Source organism: Oncorhynchus nerka, linkage group LG5 (assembly GCF_034236695.1).
Source record: "Oncorhynchus nerka isolate Pitt River linkage group LG5, Oner_Uvic_2.0, whole genome shotgun sequence".
Taxonomy (NCBI): Eukaryota; Metazoa; Chordata; class Actinopteri; order Salmoniformes; family Salmonidae; genus Oncorhynchus; species Oncorhynchus nerka.
In genome coordinates, this window is record NC_088400.1 from 21,703,929 (window position 1) to 21,729,918 (window position 25,990).

The 25,990-nt window shown below is 40.5% G+C and overlaps 3 protein-coding genes across 5 annotated transcripts in view; 1 reads left to right on the forward strand and 2 right to left on the reverse strand.

The window, feature by feature from the left end:
* Positions 1-8,830: 8,830 nt before the first annotated feature.
* On the reverse strand, positions 8,831-14,380 carry LOC115124838 (CXXC-type zinc finger protein 5-like). Its single transcript, XM_029654322.2, has 3 exons — positions 11,727-14,380; positions 10,076-11,012; positions 8,831-9,382 (listed from the first exon to the last, which is right to left on the reverse strand). Exons 2-3 carry the CDS (start codon positions 10,868-10,870, stop codon positions 9,338-9,340), a joined length of 840 nt encoding a protein of 279 aa, XP_029510182.1. The 5' UTR covers positions 10,871-11,012; positions 11,727-14,380; the 3' UTR covers positions 8,831-9,337.
* An 86-nt stretch (positions 14,381-14,466) lies between these two features.
* LOC115124839 (ubiquitin-conjugating enzyme E2 D2) lies at positions 14,467-20,974 on the reverse strand. Of its 2 annotated transcripts, none has more exons than XM_065018456.1 (7): positions 20,668-20,974; positions 19,143-19,206; positions 17,574-17,605; positions 17,324-17,414; positions 17,004-17,109; positions 16,682-16,775; positions 14,467-15,542 (listed from the first exon to the last, which is right to left on the reverse strand). In XM_065018456.1, the coding sequence occupies exons 1-7, from the start codon at positions 20,689-20,691 to the stop codon at positions 15,486-15,488; spliced, it is 468 nt and encodes a 155-aa protein (XP_064874528.1). In that variant the 5' UTR covers positions 20,692-20,974; the 3' UTR covers positions 14,467-15,485. The 2 variants fall into 2 exon arrangements, with proteins under 2 accessions (XP_064874528.1, XP_029510183.1); XM_029654323.2 differs by having other exon boundaries at positions 17,337-17,414; positions 20,668-20,966.
* Positions 20,975-22,664: 1,690 nt separating this feature from the next.
* Positions 22,665-25,990, forward strand: part of LOC115124837 (protein phosphatase 3 catalytic subunit alpha-like) — a 99,736-nt gene continuing 96,410 nt past the window's right edge. Inside the window, exon 1 of one of the 2 annotated variants that reach the window (XM_065018457.1) lies at positions 22,665-23,047. In XM_065018457.1, the coding sequence (XP_064874529.1) occupies positions 22,999-23,047 (49 nt within the window). In that variant the 5' untranslated portion in view covers positions 22,665-22,998. Of the gene's footprint in view, positions 23,048-23,391; positions 23,532-25,990 lie in introns of those variants that run through there. The other variant, XM_065018458.1, reaches the window with a different exon arrangement.

A 25,990-nucleotide genomic window follows, 5' to 3' on the forward strand; every position in this document is an offset into this window, starting at 1 on the left:
GAGAGGATTATTAAAGAGAGATAATAAAGAGAGAGAGAGAGGATTAATAAAGAGAGAGAGGATTAATAAAGAGAGAGATTAATAAAGAGAGAGAGGATTAATAAAGAGAGAGAGAGGTTTAATAAAGAGGAGAGGATTAATAAAGAGAGAGGATTAATAAAGAGAGAGAGAGGATTAATAAAGAGAGAGAGATTAATAAAGAGAGAGAGAGATTAATAAAGAGAGAGAGAGGATTAATAAAGAGAGATTAATAAAGAGGGAGAGGATTAATAAAGAGAGAGAGAGGATTTAATAAAGAGAGAGAGATTAATAAAGAGGGAGAGGATTAATAAAGAGGGATTAATAAAGAGGGAGAGGATTAATAAAGAGAGAGAGGATTAATAAAGAGAGAGGATTAATAAAGAGAGAGAGAGGATTAATAAAGAGAGAGGATTAATAAAGAGAGAGAGAGGATTAATAAAGAGAGAGAGGATTAATAAAGAGAGAGATTAATAAAGAGGGAGAGAGATTAATAAAGAGAGAGAAGGAGAGAGAGAGATTAATAAAGAGGAGAGGATTAATAAAGAGGAGAGAGGATTAATAAAGAGGGAGGATTAGAGATTAATAAAGAGGGAGAGGATTAATAAAGAGAGAGGATTAATAAAGAGAGAGAGAGGATTAATAAAGAGGAGAGGATTAATAAAGAGAGAGAGATTTAATAAAGAGGAGAGAGGATTAATAAAGAGAGAGAGGATTAATAAAGAGAGGAGAGGATTAATAAAGAGAGATTAATAGAGGATTAATAAAGAGAGAGAGAGGATTAATAAAGAGAGAGAGGATTAATAAAGAGGAGAGGATTAATAAAGAGGGATTAATAAAGAGGAGAGGATTAATAAAGAGAGAGAGGATTAATAAAGAGAGAGGATTAATAAAGAGAGATTAATAAAGAGAGAGAAAGAGAGAGAGATTAATAAAGAGGAGAGAGATTAATAAAGAGAGAGGATTAATAAAGAGAGAGGGATTAATAAAGAGGAGAGAATAAAGAGAGAGGATTAATAAAGAGGAGAGATGATTAATAAAGAGAGAGAGAGGATTAATAAAGAGAGATAAAGAGAGGTTAATAAAGAGGAGAGGATTAATAAAGAGAGAGATTAATAAAGAGAGAGAGGATTAATAAAGAGGAGAGGATTAATAAAGAGAGGATTAATAAAGAGAGAGAGATTAATAAAGAGAGGAGAGGATTAATAAAGAGAGAGAGAGGATTAATAAAGAGAGAGAGAGGATTAATAAAGAGAGAGAGGATTAATAAAGAGAGAGAGGATTAATAAAGAGAGAGAGAGGATTAATAAAGAGAGAGAGGATTAATAAAGAGAGAGAGGATTAATAAAGAGAGAGAGAGGATTAATAAAGAGATTTAATAAAGAGGGAGAGGATTAATAAAGAGAGAGGATTAATAAAGAGAGAGGATTAATAAAGAGAGAGAGATTAATAAAGAGGAGAGATTAATAAAGAGAGAGAGAGGATTAATAAAGAGGAGAGGATTAATAAAGAGAGAGGATTAATAAAGAGAGAGAGAGAGGGTTAATAAAGAGGGAGAGGATTAATAAAGAGAGAGGATTAATAAAGAGAGAGAGAGAGGATTAATAAAGAGAAGAGGATTAATAAAGAGAGAGGATTAATAAAGAGAGAGAGAATTAAAAAGAGAGAGAGAGGATTAATAAAGAGAGAGAGGATTAATAAAGAGAGAGGATTAATAAAGAGGAGAGGATTAATAAAGAGAGGAGAGGATTAATAAAGAGAGAGAGAGGATTAATAAAGAGGGAGAGGATTAATAAAGAGAGAGAGGATTAATAAAGAGGGAGAGGATTAATAAAGAGAGAGAGGATTAATAAAGAGAGAGGATTAATAAAGAGGAGAGAGGATTAATAAAGAGAGAGAGGATTAATAAAGAGAGAGAGGATTAATAAAGAGAGATTAATAAAGAGATGGTTAATAAAGAGGGAGAGGATTAATAAAGAGGGAGAGGATTAATAAAGAGAGAGAGGATTAATAAAGAGAGAGAGGATTAATAAAGAGAGAGAGATTAATAAAGAGAGAGAGAGAGGATTAAATAAAGAGAGAGGATTAATAAAGAGAGAGAGATTAATAAAGAGAGAGAGGATTAATAAAGAGAGAGAGATTAATAAAGAGAGAGGATTAATAAAGAGAGAGAGAGGATTAATAAAGAGAGAGAGATTAATAAAGAGAGAGAGAGGATTAATAAAGAGGGAGAGGATTAATAAAGAGAGAGAGAGGATTAATAAAGAGAGAGGATTAATAAAGAGAGAGAGAGGATTAATAAAGAGAGAGATGATTAATAAAGAGAGAGAGAGAGATTAATAAAGAGAGAGAGGATTAATAAAGAGAGAGAGGATTAATAAAGAGAGAGGATTAATAAAGAGAGAGAGAGAATAAAGAGAGAGAGATTAATAAAGAGAGAGAGGATTAATAAAGAGGAGAGGATTAATAAAGAGAGAGGATTAATAAAGAGAGAGAGATTAATAAAGAGAGAGAGGATTAATAAAGAGGAGAGGATTAATAAAGAGGATTAATAAAGAGGAGAGGATTAATAAAGAGGGAGAGGATTAATAAAGAGGAGAGAGGATTAATAAAGAGGAGAGAGGATTAATAAAGAGGGAGAGGATTAATAAAGAGAGAGAGGAGGATTAATAAAGAGGAGAGAGGATTAATAAAGAGGAGAGGATTAATAAAGAGGAGAGGATTAATAAAGAGGAGAGAGAATAAAGAGGGAGAGGATTAATAAAGAGAGAGAGAGATTAATAAAGAGAGAGAGGATTAATAAAGAGAGAGGATTAATAAAGAGAGAGAGATTAATAAAGAGGAGAGGATTAATAAAGAGGAGAGGATTAATAAAGAGGAGAGAGATTAATAAAGAGGAGAGGATTAATAAAGAGAGAGAGGAGAGAGAGGGTTAATAAAGAGGAGAGAGATTAATAAAGAGAGAGAGGATTAATAAAGAGAGAGAGAGGATTAATAAAGAGGGAGAGAGGATTAATAAAGAGGGAGAGGCTTAATAAAGAGAGAGAGGATTAATAGAGAGAGGATTAATAAAGAGGGAGAGAGGATTAATATAGCGGGAGAGGATTAATAAAGAGAGAGAGAGGATTAATAGAGAGAGGATTAATAAAGAGGGAGAGGATTAATAAAGAGAGAGAGGGGATTAATAAAGAGAGAGAGGATTAATAAAGAGAGAGAGGATTAATAAAGAGGGAGAGAGGATTAATAAAGAGGGAGATGCTTAATAAAGAGAGAGAGAGGATTAATAAAAAGGGAGAGAGGCTTAATAAAGAGGGAGAGGATTAATAAAGAGAGAGACGGGATTAATAGAGAGAGGATTAATAAAGAGGGAGAGGGGATTAATAAAGAGAGAGAGGGGATTAATAAAGAGAGAGAGGATTAATAAAGAGGGAGAGAGGATTAATAAAGAGGGAGGATTAATAAAGAGAGAGAGATGATTAATAAAGAGAGAGAGATGATTAATAGAGAGGGAGAGGACTAATAAAGAGAGAGAGAGGATTGATAAAGAGGGAGAGGATTAATAAAGAGAGAGAGAGGATTAATAAAGAGGAAGAGGATTAATAAAGAGGGAGAGGATTAATAAAGAGGGAGAGGGTTAATAAAGAGATAGGATTAATAAAGAGGGAGAGGATTAATAAAGAGAGATGATAAATAAAGAGAGAGAGAGGATTAATAGAGAGAGGATTAATAAAGAGAGAGAGATGGTTAATAAAGAGGGAGATGATTCATAAAGAGGGAGAAGATTACTAAAGAGAGAGAGAGAGGGTTAAATAAAGAGGGAAAGGATTAATAAAGAGAGAGGATTAATAAAGAGAGAGAGAGAGGGTTAAATAAAGAGAGATGATTAATAAAGAGACAGAGAGGATTAATAAAGAGAGAGGGGATTAATAAAGAGGGAGAGGATTAATAAAGAGAGAGGATTAATAAAGAGAGAGAGATGATTAATAAAGAGAGAGAGAGGATTAATAGAGAGTGGATTAATAAAGAGGGAGAGGATTAATAAAGAGGGAGAGGAATAATAAAGAGGGAGAGGATTAATAAAGAGGGAGAGGATTAATAAAGAGGGAGAGGATTAATAAAGAGAGAGAGAGGATTAATAAAGAGAGAGATGATTAATAAAGAGAGAGAGAGGATTAATAGAGAGAGGATTAATAAAGAGGGAGAGGATTAATAAAGAGAGAGAGAGGATTAATAGAGAGAGGATTAATAAAGAGAGAGAGATGGTTAATAAAGAGGGAGATGATTAATAAAGAGGGAGAGGATTAATAAAGAGAGAGGATTAATAAAGAGAGAGAGGATCAATAAAGAGAGAGGATTAATAAAGAGAGAGAGGATTAGTAAAGAGAGAGGATTAATAAAGAGGGAGAGGATCAATAAAGAGAGAGGATTAATAAAGAGAGAGAGAGGATTAGTAAAGAGGAAGAGGTTTAATAAAGAGGGAGAGGATTAATAAAGAGGGAGCAATAATAAAGATGGAGAGGATTAATAAAGAGGGAGAGGACTAATAAAGAGGGAGAGGATTAATAAAGAGAGAGAGAGGATTGATAAAGAGGGAGAGGATTAATAAAGAGAGAGAGAGGATTAATAAAGAGGAAGAGGATTAATAAAGAGGGAGAGGATTAATAAAGAGGGAGAGGGTTAATAAAGAGAGATGATAAATAAAGAGAGAGAGAGGATTAATAGAGAGAGGATTAATAAAGAGAGAGAGATGGTTAATAAAGAGGGAGATGATTCATAAAGAGGGAGAAGATTACTAAAGAGAGAGAGAGGGTTAAATAAAGAGGGAAAGGATTAATAAAGAGAGAGGATTAATAAAGAGAGAGAGAGAGGGTTAAATAAAGAGGGAGAGGATTATTAAAGAGAGATGATTAATAAAGAGAGAGAGAGAGGATTAATAAAGAGAGAGGGGATTAATAAAGAGGGAGAGGATTAATAAAGAGAGAGGATTAATAAAGAGAGAGAGATGATTAATAAAGAGAGAGAGATGATTAATAGAGAGCGGATTAATAAAGAGGGAGAGGATTAATAAAGAGGGAGAGGATTAATAAAGAGGGAGAGGATTAATAAAGAGAGAGAGAGGATTAATAAAGAGAGAGATGATTAATAAAGAGAGAGAGAGGATTAATAAAGAGGGAGAGGATTAATAAAGAGAGAGAGAGGATTAATAGAGAGAGGATTAATAAAGAGAGAGAGATGGTTAATAAAGAGGGAGATGATTAATAAAGAGGGAGAGGATTAATAAAGAGAGAGGATTAATAAAGAGAGAGAGGATCAATAAAGAGAGAGGATTAATAAAGAGAGAGAGAGGATTAGTAAAGAGAGAGGATTAATAAAGAGAGAGAGAGGATTAGTAAAGAGGAAGAAGTTTAATAAAGAGGGAGAGGATTAATAAAGAGGGAGCAATAATAAAGATGGAGAGGATTAATAAAGAGGGAGAGGATTAATAAAGAGGGAGAGGATTAATAAAGAGAGAGAGAGGATTGATAAAGAGGGAGAGGATTAATAAAGAGAGAGAGAGGATTAATAAAGAGGAAGAGGATTAATAAAGAGGGAGAGGATTAATAAAGAGGGAGAGGATCAATAAAGAGAGAGGATTAATAAAGAGAGAGAGAGGATTAGTAAAGAGGAAGAGGTTTAATAAAGAGGGAGAGGATTAATAAAGAGGGAGCAATAATAAAGATGGAGAGGATTAATAAAGAGGGAGAGGATTAATAAAGAGGGAGAGGATTAATAAAGAGAGAGAGAGGATTGATAAAGAGGGAGAGGATTAATAAAGAGAGAGAGAGGATTAATAAAGAGGAAGAGGATTAATAAAGAGGGAGAGGATTAATAAAGAGGGAGAGGGTTAATAAAGAGATAGGATTAATAAAGAGGGAGAGGATTAATAAAGATAGTGAGTTTTAATAAAGAGAGAGCGAGGATTAATAAAGAGGGAGAGGATTAATAAAGAGAGAGGGGATTCATAAAGAAGGAGAGGATTAATAAAGAGAGATAAGTAATAAAGAGAGAGGATTAATAGAGAGTATTAATAAAGAGAGAGAGGATTAGTAAAGAGGGAGAGGATTAAGAAAGAGAGAGAGAGAGAATTAATAAAGAGAGAGAGGGTTAATAAAGAGGGAGAGGATTAATAAAGAGAGAGGATTAATAAAGAGAGAGAGAGGATTAATAAAGAGGGAGAGAGGATTAATAAAGAGGGAGAGGCTTAATAAAGAGAGAGAGGATTAATAGAGAGAGGATTAATAAAGAGGGAGAGGATTAATAAAGAGAGAGAGGGGATTAATAAAGAGAGAGAGGATTAATAAAGAGAGAGAGGATTAATAAAGAGGGAGAGAGGATTAATAAAGAGGGAGATGCTTAATAAAGAGAGAGAGAGGATTAATAAAAAGGGAGAGAGGCTTAATAAAGAGGGAGACAGGATTAATAGAGAGAGGATTAATAAAGAGGGAGAGGGGATTAATAAAGAGAGAAAGGGGATTAATAAAGAGAGAGAGGATTAATAAAGAGGGAGAGGGGATTAATAAAGAGAGAGAGGATTAATAAAGAGGGAGAGATGATTAATAAAGAGGGAGAGGATTAATAAAGAGAGATGATTAATAAAGAAGGAGAGGATTGATAAAGAGAGATGATTAATAAAGAGAGATAGAGGATTAATACAGAGGATTAATAAAGAGAGAGAGGGTTAATAAAGAGGGAGAGGATTAATAAAGAGAGAGGAATAATAAAGAGAGAGAGAGGATTAATAAAGAGGGAGAGAGGATTAATAAAGAGGGAGAGGCTTAATAAAGAGGGAGAGAGGATTAATAAAGAGGGAAAGGATTAATAGAGAGAGAGTCTTAATAGAGAGAGGATTAATAAAGAGGGAGAGAGGATTAATAGAGAGAGGATTAATAAAGAGGGAGAGAGGATTAATAAAGAGAGAGAGGATTAATAAAGAGGGAGAGGATTAATAAAGAGGGAGAGGATTAATAAAGAGGGAGAGGAATAATAAAGAGAGAGAGGGGATTAATAAAGAGGGAGAGGATTAATAAAGAGGGAGAGGATTAATAAAGAGAGAGAGGGGATTAATAAAGAGAGAGGGGATTAATAAAGAGAGAGAGAGGATTAATAAAGAGGGAGAGAGGATTAATAAAGAGGGAGAGGCTTAATAAATAGAGACGATTAATAAAGAGGGAGACAGGATTAATAGAGAGAGGATTAATAAAGAGGGAGAGAGGCTTAATAAAGAGAGAGAGGTTTAATAAAGAGAGAGGGGATTAATAAAGAGGGAGAGAGGAATAATAACACACACACACACACACACGTGGGTGGAATGCATTACAAACTATATAGATTAATCTGAGGTGGGTTACAGTTGTTTTTCTGAAGCCCCTAACAAAACAGGGAGAGGAGGGCTCCATGCTCTGGTTAACTAGTGGAGTTCCCAGCAGCTGGTTAACAAAAGGATCAAAAGGACCTAGTGGTAACTTGATTAGCTAGTGGCGGCATGGTGGCGACAGAAACAGGCTGGCTGCATGAGCACATTCAGCACAACTATATCACTACCAACTCAATAAAGCATGTCTCATGTACCACCAGGACAGATGAAAGTGTGTCTTTAGGATTCAGGAACAATGGCCTCTTCTTCTATGATGCCCTGCTAGCACTGCTGTAGTAGGATCCAACCAGTGTAGCATTACTGAGCCATGCAACAGCTGGCTGCAGGGACTTACATAGCTAGGTCCAACTGTGGTTTGAGAGGACAGACTTAGAGCCAGGGTCATTCTGTATTTTCAACAATGCATCCATCTTTATCCCTCCATCTCTCTGCCTCTCCATTTCTCTAGGGATCGGTCCGACCACTTCCCTTTCTCTTTTTGTATTTGCCCCTTCACTCTTCCCCTACTATCTCCATCTACTGTCTCCCCTCCCCCTCCCCTCCCCTCCCCTCCCCCTCTCCTCTCCCTCCTGCCATCTTGCAGGGCATCAGAGCTAGACTCTGCAGGCGTTTGGGGAGGCTCCAGACCTCACGGCCAGAGGGTGACACAGATTTCCGGAGGAAGGGGGATTCATCTCCAAATGACTGGAAAGGCACAAGGGGAAAGTGGAGATCCGGGAATATAAAATCCCTTTGTACGCGAGAAAGCGATGCACAATAGGACATGTTTTTTATTCAGTGGGAATAGTAATAGCGTGCTACCTGATTATTTGCCTGGGTGGGCAGTACCTCTGTAAGACACACCAACAAGCGGACACACACACACACACACACACACACACAGGCTCTCTGACTGAAGGCACACAGGAAGTGCAAGCAATTGCCCAATTATAGCGTGACACCTCACCCTGCCATTTCCATGGTTACGCCATCCACCCGTCCCCCTGAGTGAGTGGTGGAGGAAGAAAGTCCTATCTCATCAACTATCGTCACGGCAACCTCCAAACCCCCTGTCTGTGTGAGCCATACTCTCTGCAATCACAATATTACTGCGTGAGAGAGAATGAGTGTGTCTGCATACTGCATGATCAGGAATAGAATTTAAACATTTGAATCAGTGTGTGAATGGGAATGAGTGTGAATGCATTGAGTGTGTGGGGAGTCACATTTTCATATATTTTGTTCGTGTAAGTTTTGGTTGTGTGTGTGTGTGTGTAATGTAGTGATAAGGCTCTCCACTCTGTCAGGCCATCATGCATGCCTCCCCCAAGACACACTACATAAAGCCCCACTGGAAATAGAGAGGAATCAGTCAGCCCCTAAAATACACACAGAGACACTCATCCCAACACACACATAGACAGGCAGTTTCCTTGTCTTTATTCAGAAGGCAGACCGTAGAGGTGTAAGAACTAGACACTAATCAGGACATAAGTACATCTACTACTCATCATTGTATTAGCTGTGACATGAATAGAAAAACAAACATAAGCATCATATTATGACCAGTCTGTCCTTCTTGGTTTGGCTTATATGGAAACGTCCAGGTCAGAAACTTCGATGACAAAATGTTCCAAAATGGAGTATAAAAAGGAGTTACATTTTCAATGAATAAACAATACTCTGTGGTTAATGAGGTGGTTCATTTTGGGCCCAACAATATGTAAATCCATTGGTATGACTTCTCTTTTCTTTATTGAGTTTTCATCTTCATGTTTTTGATTGTCGAAGATACTGTACTCTCCAAGCCAATCCAACAAGGCCACCTGAATTGACTTTGTACGCCCAGAGTATCCATGATCACATTCCAAATGGGCGGAGTCAATTTAATTTGACTGGCAGTTCATGGGAAAGATAGGTGGAATCCTATTGTAGCCATGGAAACGCTGCTCTTGACGGAAACACCATCTTCTATGAAAGTAGAGGAGAAAGGTCAGAAGACAGTGGTCCACTCAAAACACAAACACATGTATACAGACTATTACACCTCAAGACCATTGACAGTAACAAATGAACATAGTACTATTAAAGAGGTATACACTGAGTGTACAAACATTAAGAACACCTTCCTAATATTGAGTTGCACCCCCATTTGCCCTCAGAACAGCCTCAATTCATGGACTCTACAAGGTGTCGAAAGTGTTCCACGGCGATGCTGGACCATGTTGACTCCAATGCTTCCCACAGTTGTGTCAAGTTGGCTGGATGTCCTTTGGATGGTGGACCATTCTTGATACACACAGGAAACTGTTGAGCCTGAGAAACTCAGCATGGTTGAGCCTGGAACTTACTGCCATACTCCGTTCAAAGGCACTTAAATATTTTGTCTTGACATTCACACACACACAACCATGTCTCAATTGTCTCATGGCTTAAAAATCCTTCTTTAACCTGTCTCCTGTCCTTGATATACATTGATTCAAGTGGATTTTACAGGTGAAATCAATAAGGGTTCGTCCCCTGGATTCACCTGGTCAGTCTACGTCATGGAAATTAGCACTCAGTGTATATTATTTTGGACAGCAGTTGTCAAACCTCAAATAAAGTCAGAATGGCCATTCCAATAGTGTGTATTTAGGTGTGTGTTTCTCCACTTCCTCTCACCTCTAACCCAGTGGCTGCTTTCTTCTTCAGCTGCTCACACTTCCTGTACTTGCAGATCTGGTGTCCGGTCTTACGGTTGCGGCAGGCGCTGCACTCTTCACAGTTCCCCATCCGTCGACATGGCACACACTCTCCACATCGCTTCCTCTTCCTTCTCCCAGCTCCCCCCCCGCCGCCAGGGGACGAGCTCTCGCCTCGCAACCCCTCCACACCCTCCCCAACGCCAGCCATTCCCATTGACCCTCCACCACCAGTCAGGAATCCCCCTCCTCCCGCTGTCAGAGCAAACAGGCCTGGGTTCAAGGAGAACCAGGAGCAGCCTAGCAGTGGCAGGAAGTCTGTCACACAACCCATGCTGTCCCCTTCAACCCTGGACCCACCTTCCACCTCCTCCCCATTCCCCCCAGCCCCCAGCCCGCCCAGAGGGCCCTGGTTCTTGGGTGTGGGGGTCAGTGTCAAGGCCCCAGCCCTCATCAGCAGCTCTGCAGCATGAGCCAGGTGAAGCCCACTGGGGGAATCCCAGAGGTCTATGTTGGAGGAGGGGGCCCGGTGAGGCTTGGGCTGCCTGGGCTGGTTGGGCCTGTGCTGCGCTGCGGTGGGGTGGAGGAAGCCCCTGATATCCGTACTACTGGAGCTACTATGGTGGTGGGCTATTCTGTTGGTGTTGTTGAGATACTCTGAGAGGGAGCAGGGATGAGAGCGCTTCAGGCTTCGTCTTAGAGGCTCACTGAGGATCCTATTGGCTCTCTGCTGTTCCGGAGAGGAAGGGCCAGACATGTCCAGGGTATCTGCCATACTGGGTGGGAGGTGGGGAGGTGGTGGGCTAATGCCAAGGTAAGAACAGTGACAGCAGTCCAGCTGTCAGTTAGCCAATCACAACACACTGACAGCTGTTATATTCCCATGATCCTCTCTGATACCGTTATACCCTGTGGAGCTGAGCAGAGGGAGATGGAGGAGAGGGGGAAGGAGACAGAGGAGACAAAGAATGGGGAGAGAGATGGAGAAAAGAGGTAGATGTTATTAGAGAGGCATTGGTGGATGGTTGGTTTTATTTTCAGTGAATGAAAGACAATGATGACATAGGCTTAAGTGTAATTAAGGGAATAATAGCCTATGTTTGAGAGAGCTTGTAAAATGTGTCCAAAATATAGGCTACATCTGAGGCTTATAAAACGATATGCCTTGAATAACGTGACGCTTTCTACATTCAAGTTAAGATAGACCAGGGTGTTGTTGCACCTGAGTTCCAAGGGGGACAAATCTATGCAATAATGGAATACCACAAACAAATAGCCTATTGCGCATATGCGCCAGTCAAATTTGGAGCGCGCATTTCGATTTGACTACAGTAGTTGTGATGTGAGCCATGCTTGAGAAAATACAATCTCTACCTCTAAATGGCATCGAGTTCGAAAAGGATAAGAAAATACCTTTTGTCTAGACACAGTGACAGTCCAGGGTACGCGCGTGCACGACACGGTCGCAGTGGATAAATAAAACACGCTATGTTTCCTCACTAAACGACTACTTGTGTGTTTGGGTGATGTAATTCTTACAATTGATAATATTGCAAAAGTATGAATAGGTCTTATCTCTCTTCAATATATGATATGATATTATCACAGCCTTTCGTAATTCGTGCACCTACCAATGCGATGCGAGCTGACCAGAGCCCCACCGTCCAGTGGTTTGTCCGTGGTGCCTTCCACGAATATTGGAATAAATAAAGGGAGACAGAAAAAAATCATAAGAAATTGTCAACTATTAGACACATCCAATCTTTATCTACAGTGATCAACCGAGAAAACGGAGCCGTAAACCATTTGTCCAGTTCGGTGGCTGCATAGGTCCTTCGCCTTTACCGTCTCGCATTCCCACCTCCTCGTCCCCGCCACTCGCTGAGCGGAACACGCAAACACTCTTCATAGATTTGGGGGGCGTCACACAAAAAGCGAACTGGAGTCATGGTCGTGAGACGCAGAAAATGACCCCATGACCACAATTATGTCCGAACAGCGAATTCCTGTGTACATTTCATTTCTGTGTCGTCATATAAAATGTTACAAAAACATAGAAATAGACAGATAACATAGAGATAACAGATAACGCCAAAGTGGTCATTCTTTTTTAAATCAAATTAATGACAGGAAATGTTTTCTTATGCCTACAATAACTCTTGATTGAAATAGATCACTGTTAAGAAATTGGAAAAGGCTGTTTGAGGAATCACTTTTTGTTATGAATGAAATTCATCAGACTGGCAGGTGAGTGATTGTATGTTGTGTGTTCCTTGCATGGTGTCATGGTGTTGGAAACCTGACTGTAACGAACAGGGTAGTCGCCATCAGGGGAGATTGGCCAATTTAGAGGCGCACCGGAAAATCCACTCCACCTCTTGTGAGAGTCCTGTTTGGCACACATCCAGTTGTGGTGTGAGGCTGAGTGTGTGTGCGCGTAGTGTGGCCTGGGCAACAGTAAAATGGAGAGGGGCTGCGTAATCCTCACGCCTGCTAGTGGAGCGAGAGCAGCTCCCAGCGGCTAGAGAAAATATTGCATTGTATAAGTGGGGTAAAATGGCATACATCGGAGCACATAAGCTGCTTTGCAGCGAGACAAAATCAGCACCACATAATGTCGGCCTTCTAGGTCTTCAGGAAACGAATGAGTCAACACTCAAGTCTGACCACTTTGACAACGTTTATTCACAATATACAGGACAAAATACATCACCGTCAAGTCAGCCATAATCAGTAGAAAAGGTATCCGTTGGACATTAAAAATATATATATTCCTATAGGCTTTACTTTGAACAGTGGAATAGACAAGTCAGACTTGACATAAGACCAGCCCTTCATCTGTAACCTTACAATAAAGGTATATAAACACTAATTAGTCAAGCTCCGCTTTCTGAAATACTATTATTATGGAACCCTTCTAGACCTATAGGACAGGTCCTGTCTAAATGTCCTATTCTCTGTGATGTTTTTAATCCACGAAGATATGCGTACGAAGGCTATTGTGTATTACAACACAATAAATGTGTCTAGACTCAACGCCTTTTTTTATAAAATGTGTAAAGATAGTAGGCTACTATAGACCTGCCTATGGTACATTACCATGGTGAATGGAATATAAATCCTAGCCACAACAGCCCCTCTCCACTGCCTGGACCGTGGCCCCACATAACCTGCTCTATGAAATCTGAGATCGGGCACCGCTTTGAGATCATGGCAAAGATAAGTAGCTAAATAAAATCCGGCCACACCTTGGACTATATGAATCAGCGACTATCTGCCGCGGGATTAAATGCCAGGGGGTTTAGCGCGCCCACTGCCGTGCCAAGCGCAATCACAAGGCGCGCTCTTAAGGATATGAAAACAATCGGGCTGGTCAAGGATTTGCAGAACAAATACTGTGGAACACAATGGCCACACAAGCCTGAGCAGACTGGTGGCAAGGTTGTCCTACTTGAGGATACAACCTGGTTTAAATGATTGGTAAGTGTCCACTGTCCTGGCGAATGTATTTATAGCTCCTCTCAACAGGTTGCTTTCAGGTGTAATTGGGTGCAGTGGGCTTGTGAAGGTAGTAAACAATTACAATGTCCTTATATCTAGGCTACATAACTTCAGTTGTGCTTACAGTGTGAAGGTATGGATAAGTGTGGCGAGTGTTTTGAATTGACCAATTGTTCACATGGGTATTCCTAACGTTCACTTACTCAGACATTAACCTGGAGAATTATAAAATAATTAGCTTTACCTTTAGATATCTGGGATCGATGACTTTCAAATACTACTGGGATTGACATTTGCAATGATGGAAGTTGAGGTAACGGTAAACCCGGGGGGTTTGCATCCTGTCCGTTGGCCGGTGAGATGTTCTGATCTCGCGCACCAAGGTCAGTCAGAATACATCTGAACAGTCTTTTCTGACAGACTGGACCAGTCCAGACTGAGCGACGTCACTGGTGCGATGACCAATCAATCCAATCATCAAAATTGGTTACAAAGTAACTAACTGTAGGTTGTCAAATCGGACATAAATGAGATGTTTTGGAATAAAAACAGTAAGCTACTACATAAGTAGAATTTGATCTGAAAAACTGGGTAATCATAAAAATGATCAAACTTAATCACCTTTTCAACTATTATAGAATCTATTATTTAAGATGTGATTGGATGAATTGACAGGCAGATATTTGTAAGGCCAGTGGTAAAGTAACATTTTATGGCATTGAAGTGCAATTTCCCAGAGCCAAGGTTTTAGGTTATTTACATTTTAGAGGAAGCCTTAAATCTGCCCCCCCCCCCCTTTAACTTGACTGGGGAAAACAAAGGCAAAACCAGTAGCTGAACAACATGTCTTCCATCCATCTCTCCAGCCAGTGATGTTTGAAACTCAAGTGGACGCTTGAGTCGTGGTTTTTATTACACAGTTTAATCAACACACAAAGCTCAAAGAGCCTCTCAGGTAATTCAATATACAGAGTTTGTTTGGGTGAGGAGCATTTGTGTCCTCACACCCAGAGCCCAAGCCAGCCCCACAGCCTGAAGATGTTGTTCGCCTCCAATTTCAACAATAGCAAAAATACAACCTAAGAGTTATAGGGAAATAATAAAACACAGGATAAACTAAGAAAACTTTCTTTAAATACCTGGTCCAAAACCTCCAGTTTGTGAATGTAATGAAGGTGGTCTGAAGGTGAAGGTGGGGAAAGGGGGTTTGGGGGGGCACGGAAACAATCTTGGTTTATGGCAATGGTGGGGGACAGTGGATCAATTAAAGTCCTTTCATATAATTTGAGAGAAGACCAGAAGGCCATACAGTTTTCCATTTTATAGCCTGCTATGATTTTTAAATAATTCCTTTGTAGATTTTATACAAAATACATGAGTGCCCTCAACTCAACATGTGATAAGCTTTCCTGAAATCATGTCTATATAGCTGGGATATCAGGAGACAAAATAAGGTATAAGAGTGTAAAAATCCTTCAATTTTAGACACCCCTCCCCACCAAAAAAAAAAAAAACAGCCTCCTAGTCATACAGATGATAAGGAATGCTTTTAGAGTCAAGAACATTTGGAGTGAAGGCGCAGGCAGGGCCCTATGGAAACATCAGGGGAAGAGTAGCCCAGCCTGCATCAGAGATATGACCAGGAATAAGGAGGGGAGCGCAAGGGGCATGATTGCAGTTTGAGAATATGTACACCATGGCTGCCAGGTTAAGTGGGGTGGAGAATTGGTCGTAAAGGGAGGGGGGAAAGGAAAGAGGGAGGTGCTCTGGTTAAGGGGAGGCGTGGCTCAAAGAAAGCACTCCAATGGAAACCAACAAGATCCGCTTTAACTTCTCTTTACTTTCAAAGCTCCCCTAACCTTAGTTGTACAGGTGGTTTCGCCATGATTCTACTCCAACACTACATTGCATACTTTTGTGTCCATTCCCGAGCTATTCTGTTGTACCTGGAAGCAAAGAGAAAGAGTGTGAGTTTCTGGTTCATGAATAGAGTAAGTGTTCAGATTAACACAAGGAACAAAAATATAAACGCAACATGTAAAGTGTTGGTCCCATGTTTCATGAGCTGAAATAAAAGATCCCAGAAATGTTTCACAAGAACAAAATATTTAGTTCTCTAAAATGTTGTGCACAAATGTCTTTATGTCCTTGTTAGTGAGCATTTCTTCTTTGCCAAGTTAATCCATCCACCTGACAGGTATGGCATATCAAGAAGCTGATTAAACAGCATGATCATTACACGGGTGCACCTTGTGCTGGGGACAACAAAAGGCCACTAAAATGTGCAGTTGTGTCACACAATGCCACAGATGTCTCAAATTGAGGGAGTTTGCAACTGGCATGCTGACTGCAGGCAAACTACGGACAACGAACACAATTGCATTTTATCGATGGCAATTTGAATGCACGGAGATACCGTGACAAGATCCTGAGGCTCTTTGGTGTGCCATTCATTCGCCGCCATCACTTGATGTTTCAGCATGATCATGCACAACCCCATGACCAAGGATCTGTACACAATTCCTGGAAGCGGAACATTTCCCAGTTTTTCCATAGCTTGCCTACTCAGACATGTCACCCATTGAGCATGTTTGGGATGCTCTGGATCGCCATGTATAACAACGTGTCCCAGTTCTCGCCAATATCCAGCAACTTCGCACACCACAAATAAATCTATGCAAAGGAGAAGTGTCGCACTGCATGAGGCAAATGGTGGGCACACCAGATACCGACTGGTTCTGTTCCACGCCCCTTCCTTTTTTTTAAGGTATCTGTGACCAGATGCTAACTGTATACCCAGTCATGTGAAATCCATATAGTAGAGCCTAATTAATATATTTTGATTAACTGATTTTCTTAAATGAACTAACTCAGTAAAAATCTTTGCAATTGTTGCGTTTATATTTTTGTTCAGTGTATATATATAAGCAAACATATTCAAGAGTTGCAGCATACAGACATATACACCCAGAGGATTATCTAAAGGATCTAACAAGATCATCCTGTTTAACCACTGACTCGAGAGCTTGTATGACATCCTATAGTACACCTTCATCTGAAGCAAGATATTTAGTTAGTTACTCACTTTTCCCTGTCCGTCTTGTAGATGCGGGCGATCTCCGGTACTAAGGGGTCGTCCGGGTTTGGGTCGCACAGCAGAGAGCAGATTGACAGGAGAACTAAGGGAAGGTTCGATGTTAATGGTTCGGCTTAGGACAGAGGTAAGGAGAGCTGAACTTAAATGAGTTAGGCAGTTACTGTGACAAAACAGAAACAGGAAGTTCAGTCAGTCACTCAGATGCCCCACCAGACACAGGTTCCAAAACAAACAGCAAAGAGGACATATTCATATTTTACAGTCTTAGTAACATAAAAACAAAGTGTTTTTTCTTTTTTTCCCCGTGTACCTTTGGAGATGGTTAGGGCGGGAGACCACTGTGATCGCAGGATGTCGAGACAGATGCTGCCGTTGCTGTTGATATTTGGGTGGTAGATTCTTGTGGTAAACGCAACCTGCACACCCAGAGAAACAAACAGAATGGACATGGTTGAGTTAAGAGGAGGAAGAAAGAACTAAATGGATGACAGGTACAGAAAAGGAGCATCATGAAATGACGCAGTTACAGTCACCAGAGAAAGGATGCAGAAACAAATGATTGTGTGTGCTGGTGTGTATGAGAAACTATGATCAGTGGATGTCATCTGTCACTTCAGTGTGTGTACACACATTTCTGTCTCACCTTTGGCGGTTTGAAGGGGTAGTCTGTGGGAAAGTGAATGGTCAGGAAGAATACCCCACCCTGATAAGGACTGTCGTTCTGTTAGAGAGAGCAGAATATTCAGCACTATTAGTATCAAGTCAATCTTAGCAGAGTTGAACAGGTCTTTAGTATAATTTAATCATGTCGAGAAACACTGTCCTATACAACATTATATAAGCTAATATTTATGGTAGTGTGATTGTAGTCAGTACTTACAGGTCCCATTATTGTGGCTTGCCAGTGAAACACTGAAAAACAGAAGTGAAACCACCAGATGTAGTCAGCCAGAGTAGCGAGAGGTAGTAGGAATGCTATGTAGTCAGCCAGAGTAGCGAGAGGTAGTAGGAATGCTATGAAGTCAGGCTGAGGCAAAGCCCAGGATGGGGCTGGATACTTATTCTAGAAGATTTATAATACAATTCCAGCAGTATAAAAAATGGATTGACGTAATATCATGAATGATGTCAGTGCAGTAGTTAAGCAAATGGATATTTGAATTCAAGCAAATGTTATATTGCTGACGTAATCCATCCTAAAAACTCAGGGGAGTGGCCGAATGCCATCTAAAGATAAGAATGAATGCAAAGCTCTCAACGAAAAGAACTAACTAGAACATTACAACATTTTAAACAAAGATACTGTTACCACACTGAGCTTAAATGCAGAAATGTGAGAAAATCTATAAGGAATAAGAGAACATCCGAGTTTAGAACCATTAGACAACAATTATCTTGGAAAGACCCAGGTTGCTCTACTGTAGCCTATCTGGGATGTTATATAAGCCCAAAAGAAGTTGTGGACATGGGTGACAAAGCTAAAAATTCGTCCAATTTTCGAGCTGAGCACATCAGAGGGCACAGGGCAGTATATACCAGATCAGATGGTTGCCGGAGAGTTCTTGAGAGCTAGTGATTCTCAAGCAGGCAGACAAAAAAGTGGAATAACGTTTTCTCGAGACAACACTGGTACAATAAGCCAATTTGTTTCATCACTGTGTTCCCTGATAAGACATATCATTTAGCAGCATATTTGACAGATATCAGATGGCATTTGACACTTGTCTGAGTGAACCAATCAGTTTGTTAATGGCTTTGAACTTTATATCTTCTTATAATCAACAAGCAGTCTGACAGTCATTACTATGCATCTAAGACAATGATTTGACTAAAAGAGTGACTTGAGAAGTATGTTCAGTGATGCTCTCACAAACTGGGTGTTCATTCCACACAATAAGCTAAATAAATCTCATTGTAAAAATTGCTTATTTTTTTGTAATTTGTAAGACAAGGAAAAATGTGCAATCCGTCCAATCAATTAACATAATCTAGTATCAATGGTGTCCAGGTATGGTAAGGCAGTTAGTGACATGCTGCTCCTGGCTATGATTGACATCTTACCTCACCTACCTTAATGTAACCATAGAACCATTGGTAAGCCAGCACAGACTTCCTGGTATCTGACCCAATACCAAAAGTGAAACTGATTTAAAGGGAAGGCATTTCACTGAGCCTGTAGATTCTAGAACAAACATGTGGCATTAAAGTAATCATTTTGAGATAAGCAGTCCAGATACTCTGTGGTTGTGGTTGGTTGAGAGATTTTACTGATAAACCAGACTGCACAAGACTCACCACATTTCAGAATAATTATGGATTAGCTGCATCTAGACTACTTTTTTAACACAAATCATGTGGAGAGCAGGAAGCCTAAAATATTGAACAGGATGTCAGAACAAAAGCGATAACTGACATGTATTGTTGTGTTGCCTGATGACGAGCTACTTACTGTCATCTCCTACTGGTCCTGCAGAACACTGGGCTGGTGGGTCCCGTGCCAAGTCATTCAACTCCTGAGAGATGAGAATACAAGCGGTTAGCAATACTAGTTGAATGCATTTGTCTGCAAAGGGGCAGCCAAATGTTCATCATGAACAATCCAATACCGTTACAATTACATTTATATCACTTAGCACAGGCTCCTGAGAAACTTACAGAAGCAATTAAGGTTAAATGCCTTTATCAACAGATTCTTCAACCTAGTCAGCTCAGAGATTCAAACCATTGACCTTTTGGTTACTGGCCCAATGCTCTTAACCACTAGGCTACCTGCCTAACACAGACAGATCATGTATTCACGAGTAATGTGACACCAGAGTTTAGAACATATAGAAAATGAGTAACAAGAATTCACCTACAAACAGTCAAACATTGTTAGATTTAACTGCCTGATCACACAGCTTCATTCTACTGAGTTTTAGTCATCGAAATGAACTAACTAAAAAATGTAGGTAACAATATACATATTCCCCAAGCAAACACACATGACAACCAAAGATCATAACCATGATGATAATAGTTAAGTCAACGTCATGGAAGCTACTACTGGGATTGCCTGGTATCTACTTGGCTAGCCATCTTTTGTCAACATGACTACCAAAAGTAATGAATCCGTATCTTTAGCTGGTTAACGATGCCCAAATGTTAGCCAACTGCCACGCATTCTGGTTGATCACTATTATGAGTGAAGATATTAACATGTAAAAAAAATAAATTAAAAAAGGCCCATCTGGTGATATATCTAGCTAACATACAACTTACTGGTTAGTTAGCTAGTTCCATTATGTAGTTAGTTGACATGAGGATTATTTTATATATATTGTTTAATACACCTCATCTGGTCAGTTAGCTACCGCTACTCGGGGCCCAGTTTGACACTAATATGTCAAATTACAGCGGAGTGGAAGGCTAGAAAACGTTTTTTAGCTAGTTAGGGCACGATATTCCCAGACATAACCTAGCAAGTCATCACATAATTAGGTAGCTAGGTAAGTGATTACTGAATTTGTGGGACAAATATTAAAAATATTTAGCTGGCTAGTTACTAACTAGCAAGCTAACTAACGTAGCCGACTGCATTAGCAGTGCTAGCTAGCAAACTGCAAGAAGCCGTTAGCTGGCTAACGACTATTATGTAAACCAGTTATTTTGGATTCTAAATATGTAAATACACTGATCCCCTCTGAATAAATATAACAAAATTACTAGCCAAGTTAACGTTAGATAGCGAACGTGAATTGGCAAACTGGCAGTAAAAGGTGGAGGGCCCAAAATGTGGATTGAACACCGAAAGAGGCGCATTGGTTAACGCCGTCAGCCCAGCATTAGCCGTACCTCCGTGGGTAACAAGCTTTTAAAGGCACAACATTTAATACCGACATAATTCAGATGACACATATACCAGACAAAATGCAAATATCACTTATTTATTGTAACTGCGAAACATTGGGCCTTGTCGTTGACTTCCTTCTTACCTTGTGAATTCTTTTAAGAGCCATTGTATTGTGCTAGCGCTGCCGTCACCGAAAACGTGTTATACTCGATTAAAATGGCGGTTCCGGTCTCTGTCCGGAAGGAAATTATTCGAAATATATCTCAAATAATACCTTGGTCTAATACTCAAATCACCGATTACTATCAAAATGGGCACACCGATATAATGTTCTGGCTAAACTGAAAGACACTAGGGGTAGAACCACCGTCCTTCCTCCTGCTGCTGCAGCCGCTACCAAACCACTCACTCTGCGCTGTTTGTAGGAACCCTTCCGCCTACATGCGCATCCATCACTGATGTTTCAGCAACATAGATTGCGCGCCGACAACATAGCGGTGCAATTGACGTCATTTCGGCTCTCGACAAGCGACAAGATATGAATAGTTCGCATGAATGATTCGAGCCAAAATGGCTTTCAAGCATATATTTTGCACCGTTGCGAGCTCATGAGAGAGCCTAGCAAATCGTTTAAAACATCTAGCAGCAAATTAGTTGCAATAGAAAGGGGTTGGACACACCACCATCAGGAAATCGTTTACAAAATATGATTTATTATTATGTATATGGGTTATTACACGACATTTATACGGGACAGTTAAATAATAAACGCGGAGGGATATAAGGACTATTCGAGGTTCTTATCGCGAGAATGTAGTGCCACTACAGAAGAAATTGAGCAGTGAGAACTCTCCTTCACCCTAAATACAATTTTACAAGAGTATAAATAGGAGGTCAAATATTAAGCATTTAGCTCTTTACTAATGCCCTGTTTTGTGTCTGTTTTGACATATCGTTAATTCGTTTTTCACATGAACATTATATATCTTGACCTATGTGGAAAGCAGCCTAATAATACTAATAATGGAAATAAGATAATATGGCTAAAGAATAAAGTAATAACATATAATGGTCCTCTTATTCATGTTCATGCTCTATACTCATATGCATTATATGCCGTTATAAACTGGGTGGTTTGAGCCCTGAATGCTGATTGGCTGAAAGCCGTGATATATTTAAGCAATAAGGCACGAGGGGGTGTGGTACTGTATATGGCCAATATACCAAGGCTAAGGGATGTTCTTAATCTCGACAACGCAGAGTGTCTGGATGCAGCCCTTGGCCGTGGTATATTGATCATATACCACAAACCCCTGAGGTGCCTTATTATAAACAGGTTATTATAAACAGGTTACCAACGTATTTAGAGCAGTACAAACACATGTTTTGTCATAGCCGTTGTATATGATCTGATAAAAATGATCTGTACTGTTCAAATTACCTTGGTAACCAGTTTAGAATAAGGCACCTGGGGGGTTTGTGGTATGTGGCCAATATACCACGGCTAATGGCTGAATCCAAGCAGGTGTACAAGGTCATTTATTGTGCTTCAGTTGATGTCTCTACACCCCACTACCATAAAGCAGGTTTGAAGTTTTAATAAAGAGGGTGTGCACTACCAGGCAGGCACTACCCCCTGTGCCATAAACGTTCAGACCTCTTTGTATAGAGGACAAGTGTAGTGCATTGTGTGTAGCCTAGGCTACTGAGAAGCTACTGCTATTTATGATGGAACATAACTTTTTCTTATAAAAAATAAACAAAATGTTGTTATATACAAAGGTCTGTTTGCAATGACCTGTACTAGTGTGTATTCTCACACAAAAGGCCACTGCAGAGGACAATATGTATTGTTAGGCCTATATGTTGCGTTCCCTGAACCTGATCCACTTTACAGATAGATGGGTAATGCTTCCACAATAATGAATGCTCTTATCTAAGCTTTGAGGCAGATCCCCCATAGGGCCAGATCACGTATAATAAAATAAATAAACCATTATTATTGTTATGAACACACACGCACACCAGTAATAACAGCATATCAGGGGGCTGGTTGATATGCGGAAAGGGGAAAGACCCGCATTAGAACCCCCACCGGATGGCGGTATGAGGCAGTCCCTGTATGAATGTGTGCGTGGGAGTTCCTCCTTTCGCCATTCCGGGGTGTCGCCACACCACGGAGAGTACTGAGGGAGTCCTGCGAAGAGACCGCCTAGTCCCCTCCAGGCCTCTTCACACCTCTCCACACCTTCATCCAGCCACACACGGTTGCCCCGGCATGCCCCAGAAGACAGGTATCCGCTCTTTATTCCCTCAGAGAACCGCCGCAGACCTCCCCGGCACCCCTGTTTGAAAGATTACGGAGACACCGAGGGATGCTACTGCAGCAAAACGCACCCCGCACCGCGAAAATTCTCCACGTCTGCCCGAGGAACAGAAACATTTGGTTGGCCCTTGACCGAAGCCCCTGAGGATGTCCGACAGCGGTGGGAACATGAACTCCGACGATCGGCCGGTTAAAAGTACGCACAATTATATAATGATGCTTAGGCCTATGCTTTATTGTTTTTGGACATTGGCTTTGCATTGGCTGCACTAATGTCGATATGTGATTGCATGTGTGTGCGTCCCCATGTTATTTTCCCCCAATAAAACAACAACAACACTTTAGGCTATTGGATGGTGAGTCACTGATGAAAATGCAACATTGTCGAGTTATTGATGATTGACAGAAACTAAAATATGTTTTAGGCTCTGAATCCCGAGAGGATGATGTGACCTGTGCACTGTATGGAAATAACCCCTTATTTTGTATTATGGGGATGTCTCTCGGCGCGCACTGAGGGATATGGTGATGCTGCATGAGCCGCGCCTGGTGGTGGGTACATGTACTGTTCAGTCAGAGTCAGAATCCCCGAGAGAGAGAGAGAGAGAGAGAGATCAGCGTCTCTTTCCAATGAAACATTTCTGGCAGTTTGACGATGACAGCTAAAGGAAGACTCAAAGGTAAAATGATCATTGTTTACATGGTGTGTTTTCCTTCATTTAGGGATCAAAGGGATGCATGTAGGCTATTTGATGTTAATTCAATTGGTAGGTGTTACAAGTTAATGCATGGAAACGTGGAAGTAACGATGTGAATATCATTTGTTTTGGGACTTGCCATAGGCGACCCTGAACACGTTATGTTGAGGTCCCCTACGTTGGTCTTATCAGGGGGCTAATAGCCATGACATTGGCTGCTTTGAAAGCTCTATAACTTGGCCTACATTGTCAATATCTAGATGTATTTTTAGACAGCCAAATTTCACTCACATCGCCAGGCAATTGATTCGTTTGGTTGTTAGGATGCAACTTGCGAGGTAGAAGAGACTCGATAAGGTTGCATATGACTTTAATATGGGAGCTCATAATGTCATCCATCCTGCACCTATGGCTGTGTTCTTATTTTTGTGAGTTTGAAAAGTAATATGGTCATATGTCGCTTTATTTACTTTATTTGCTCCCTCATGCCAAATTATGCTTAACGAAATGATGTGCATCTGCACAAATTGTGTGTTTAAGGACTCACTTCCTTCCCTATCCTATATTTATAAGCGTCCCCTGATTCTTCTTCTGTCTCACTGACAGCCAAATGAGACAAAATGGAGTTTCGGAATGTTTAGTTGCGTATCAGCATATTGTAGCCTATTGCCTTCATCAAGGCAGCATATAATGCTGTTATTGCATCATTGGATTATGGAATATTTAATGTGTTTATGAACAGCGGCTTTTATGAGTGGGCGGCATCAGACGAGGTGATGGAGGTTCAGCGAGCCTTGATACACCGTTTCCACACAGATTGTCATGTTTATTGGGGTCACAACAACCCTGGCAGTGTGTGCACAAAGTCACATGCGACCATGCCTTCTTCTTCAACTGGGAGATTGTGGCGGGTTTCTGGTGTGGAAGAAAAAGGGGACGCGGGCTGATAGACACTCGGGCGGGAAAACCCGGGTTTTCCCGTGTAGGGTGCGTTTGCGCGGTGCGTTTCGCTGAGTGTACGTACATGTGCGCCACGCGTGCACATAAATGTGCATGTTAGTGTGCATGCCTGTATGTGTGTGTTTTTGTGTGTGTCTTGGAGCGCAGCTGGGCTATATTGCTCAGCTGCAATAGTGAACTAAACACAGTCTGACTCTGCACACCATACACACATCATCTACCACAATGCCACAGTGAGAATATAATGTGTCAGAGAGAGACACGTTAAAGCATCAAAGTGAGAGACAACATTTTATATGAGGAGTGAGCCAAGAGAGGAGGAGAGCATGTGTGTAGAGCAGGCCTATAGTGAAATGAACACAGTATATAGGCACTAGGCCTATGGATGGTACAGGAGCCCAGACAGTTGATTTGTTACATCCAGAGATCGGTGTGTGTAGACTACTGTAGATGGATTAGGAGAGCGTGGGATAGGACAGAGGGATGAGGAAGATTTGGGAGAGAAAGAGCGATAGAGAGCAGCACAATGAGCACAGCACACAGGCAGGCGAATGGAGGCACTGGACCAAGACTGAGTGTGGACAAGGTGAGGAAAGGAAAGAGAGAATGTGACAAGCACATGAAGGAGGTGAAGTAGATGAGAAGCGAGAGAGAAAGATGGAGAGATTACATGATGTAGGCTGATAGACAGACAGAATTCCACAGGGCTATTGGATCTTCTGATCCTGTTGACTATATCCAATATAATGGCTCATACTTGCAAATCATTCTCACCTGATTTTATACAATCCAGTGATCGTCAGTCATGGAGAACCATATGATGTGCAGGATTTTATTCCAGCCAATCACTAACACATGATTCAACGAATCAACTATCATCAAAGCCCAAGAGAAGGCATGCCTGTTGGCATTTTGAGGAGGCAGGGAAAGGACAGGAGGTTAGGACACAAGGAATCAAGGAGTACATATTCAAAAAGAGCCAGATTGACCAATCCTAACCAACCATTGATAATTACTGTACTTCCTGGTGTCTTTCCATGGCCACACTAGCGCTCTACTCAAGGCCCACTTTCTGAGCAAAGTTGCTACTAACCCAGCAGTTTTATTTCTCTAGTGTCTCATGCAATCTCTTGCAAAGGGTGCTTCAAGTTGATAGGCTATTACATTAGAGCGTTTTCAGGCTAAGAGATTGAGCTTTTCCTAGCTGTATACCATTCAGAGAACAGAAGCAGTCCTCAGAGATTGTTATTAGGTGTTTTATTAGGATCCCATTAGCGGGTGGATTAGCAGCAACTACTCTTCCTGGGGTCCACACACACAACATAAAACAGAATGTAATACAGAACATTAATAGACAAGAACAGCTTCAGGAGAGAACTAAATACATTTAAAGCTAGAATCCTTAGTTGCTACATCAATTTTGGGATTTATAAATGAATGATATATACCCATTGATTCTTGAAGAATATAACTTGTAAATG

Coding starts and splice junctions, on each gene's coding strand:
- LOC115124838 (XM_029654322.2), bottom strand. CDS start 10,870: ATGGCAGATACCCTGGACATGTCTGGCCCTTCCTCTCCGGAACAGCAG. Junction 9,383..10,075: donor AAGCAGCCACTGGGTTAGAG/GTGAGAGGAAGT, acceptor CTACTTTCATAG/AAGATGGTGTTTCCGTCAAG.
- LOC115124839 (XM_065018456.1), bottom strand. CDS start 20,691: ATGGCTCTTAAAAGAATTCACAAG. Junction 17,415..17,573: donor AAGCCACAATAATGGGACCT/GTAAGTACTGAC, acceptor TCTCTCTAACAG/AACGACAGTCCTTATCAGGG. Junction 15,543..16,681: donor TACAAGACGGACAGGGAAAA/GTGAGTAACTAA, acceptor CTTTGCTTCCAG/GTACAACAGAATAGCTCGGG.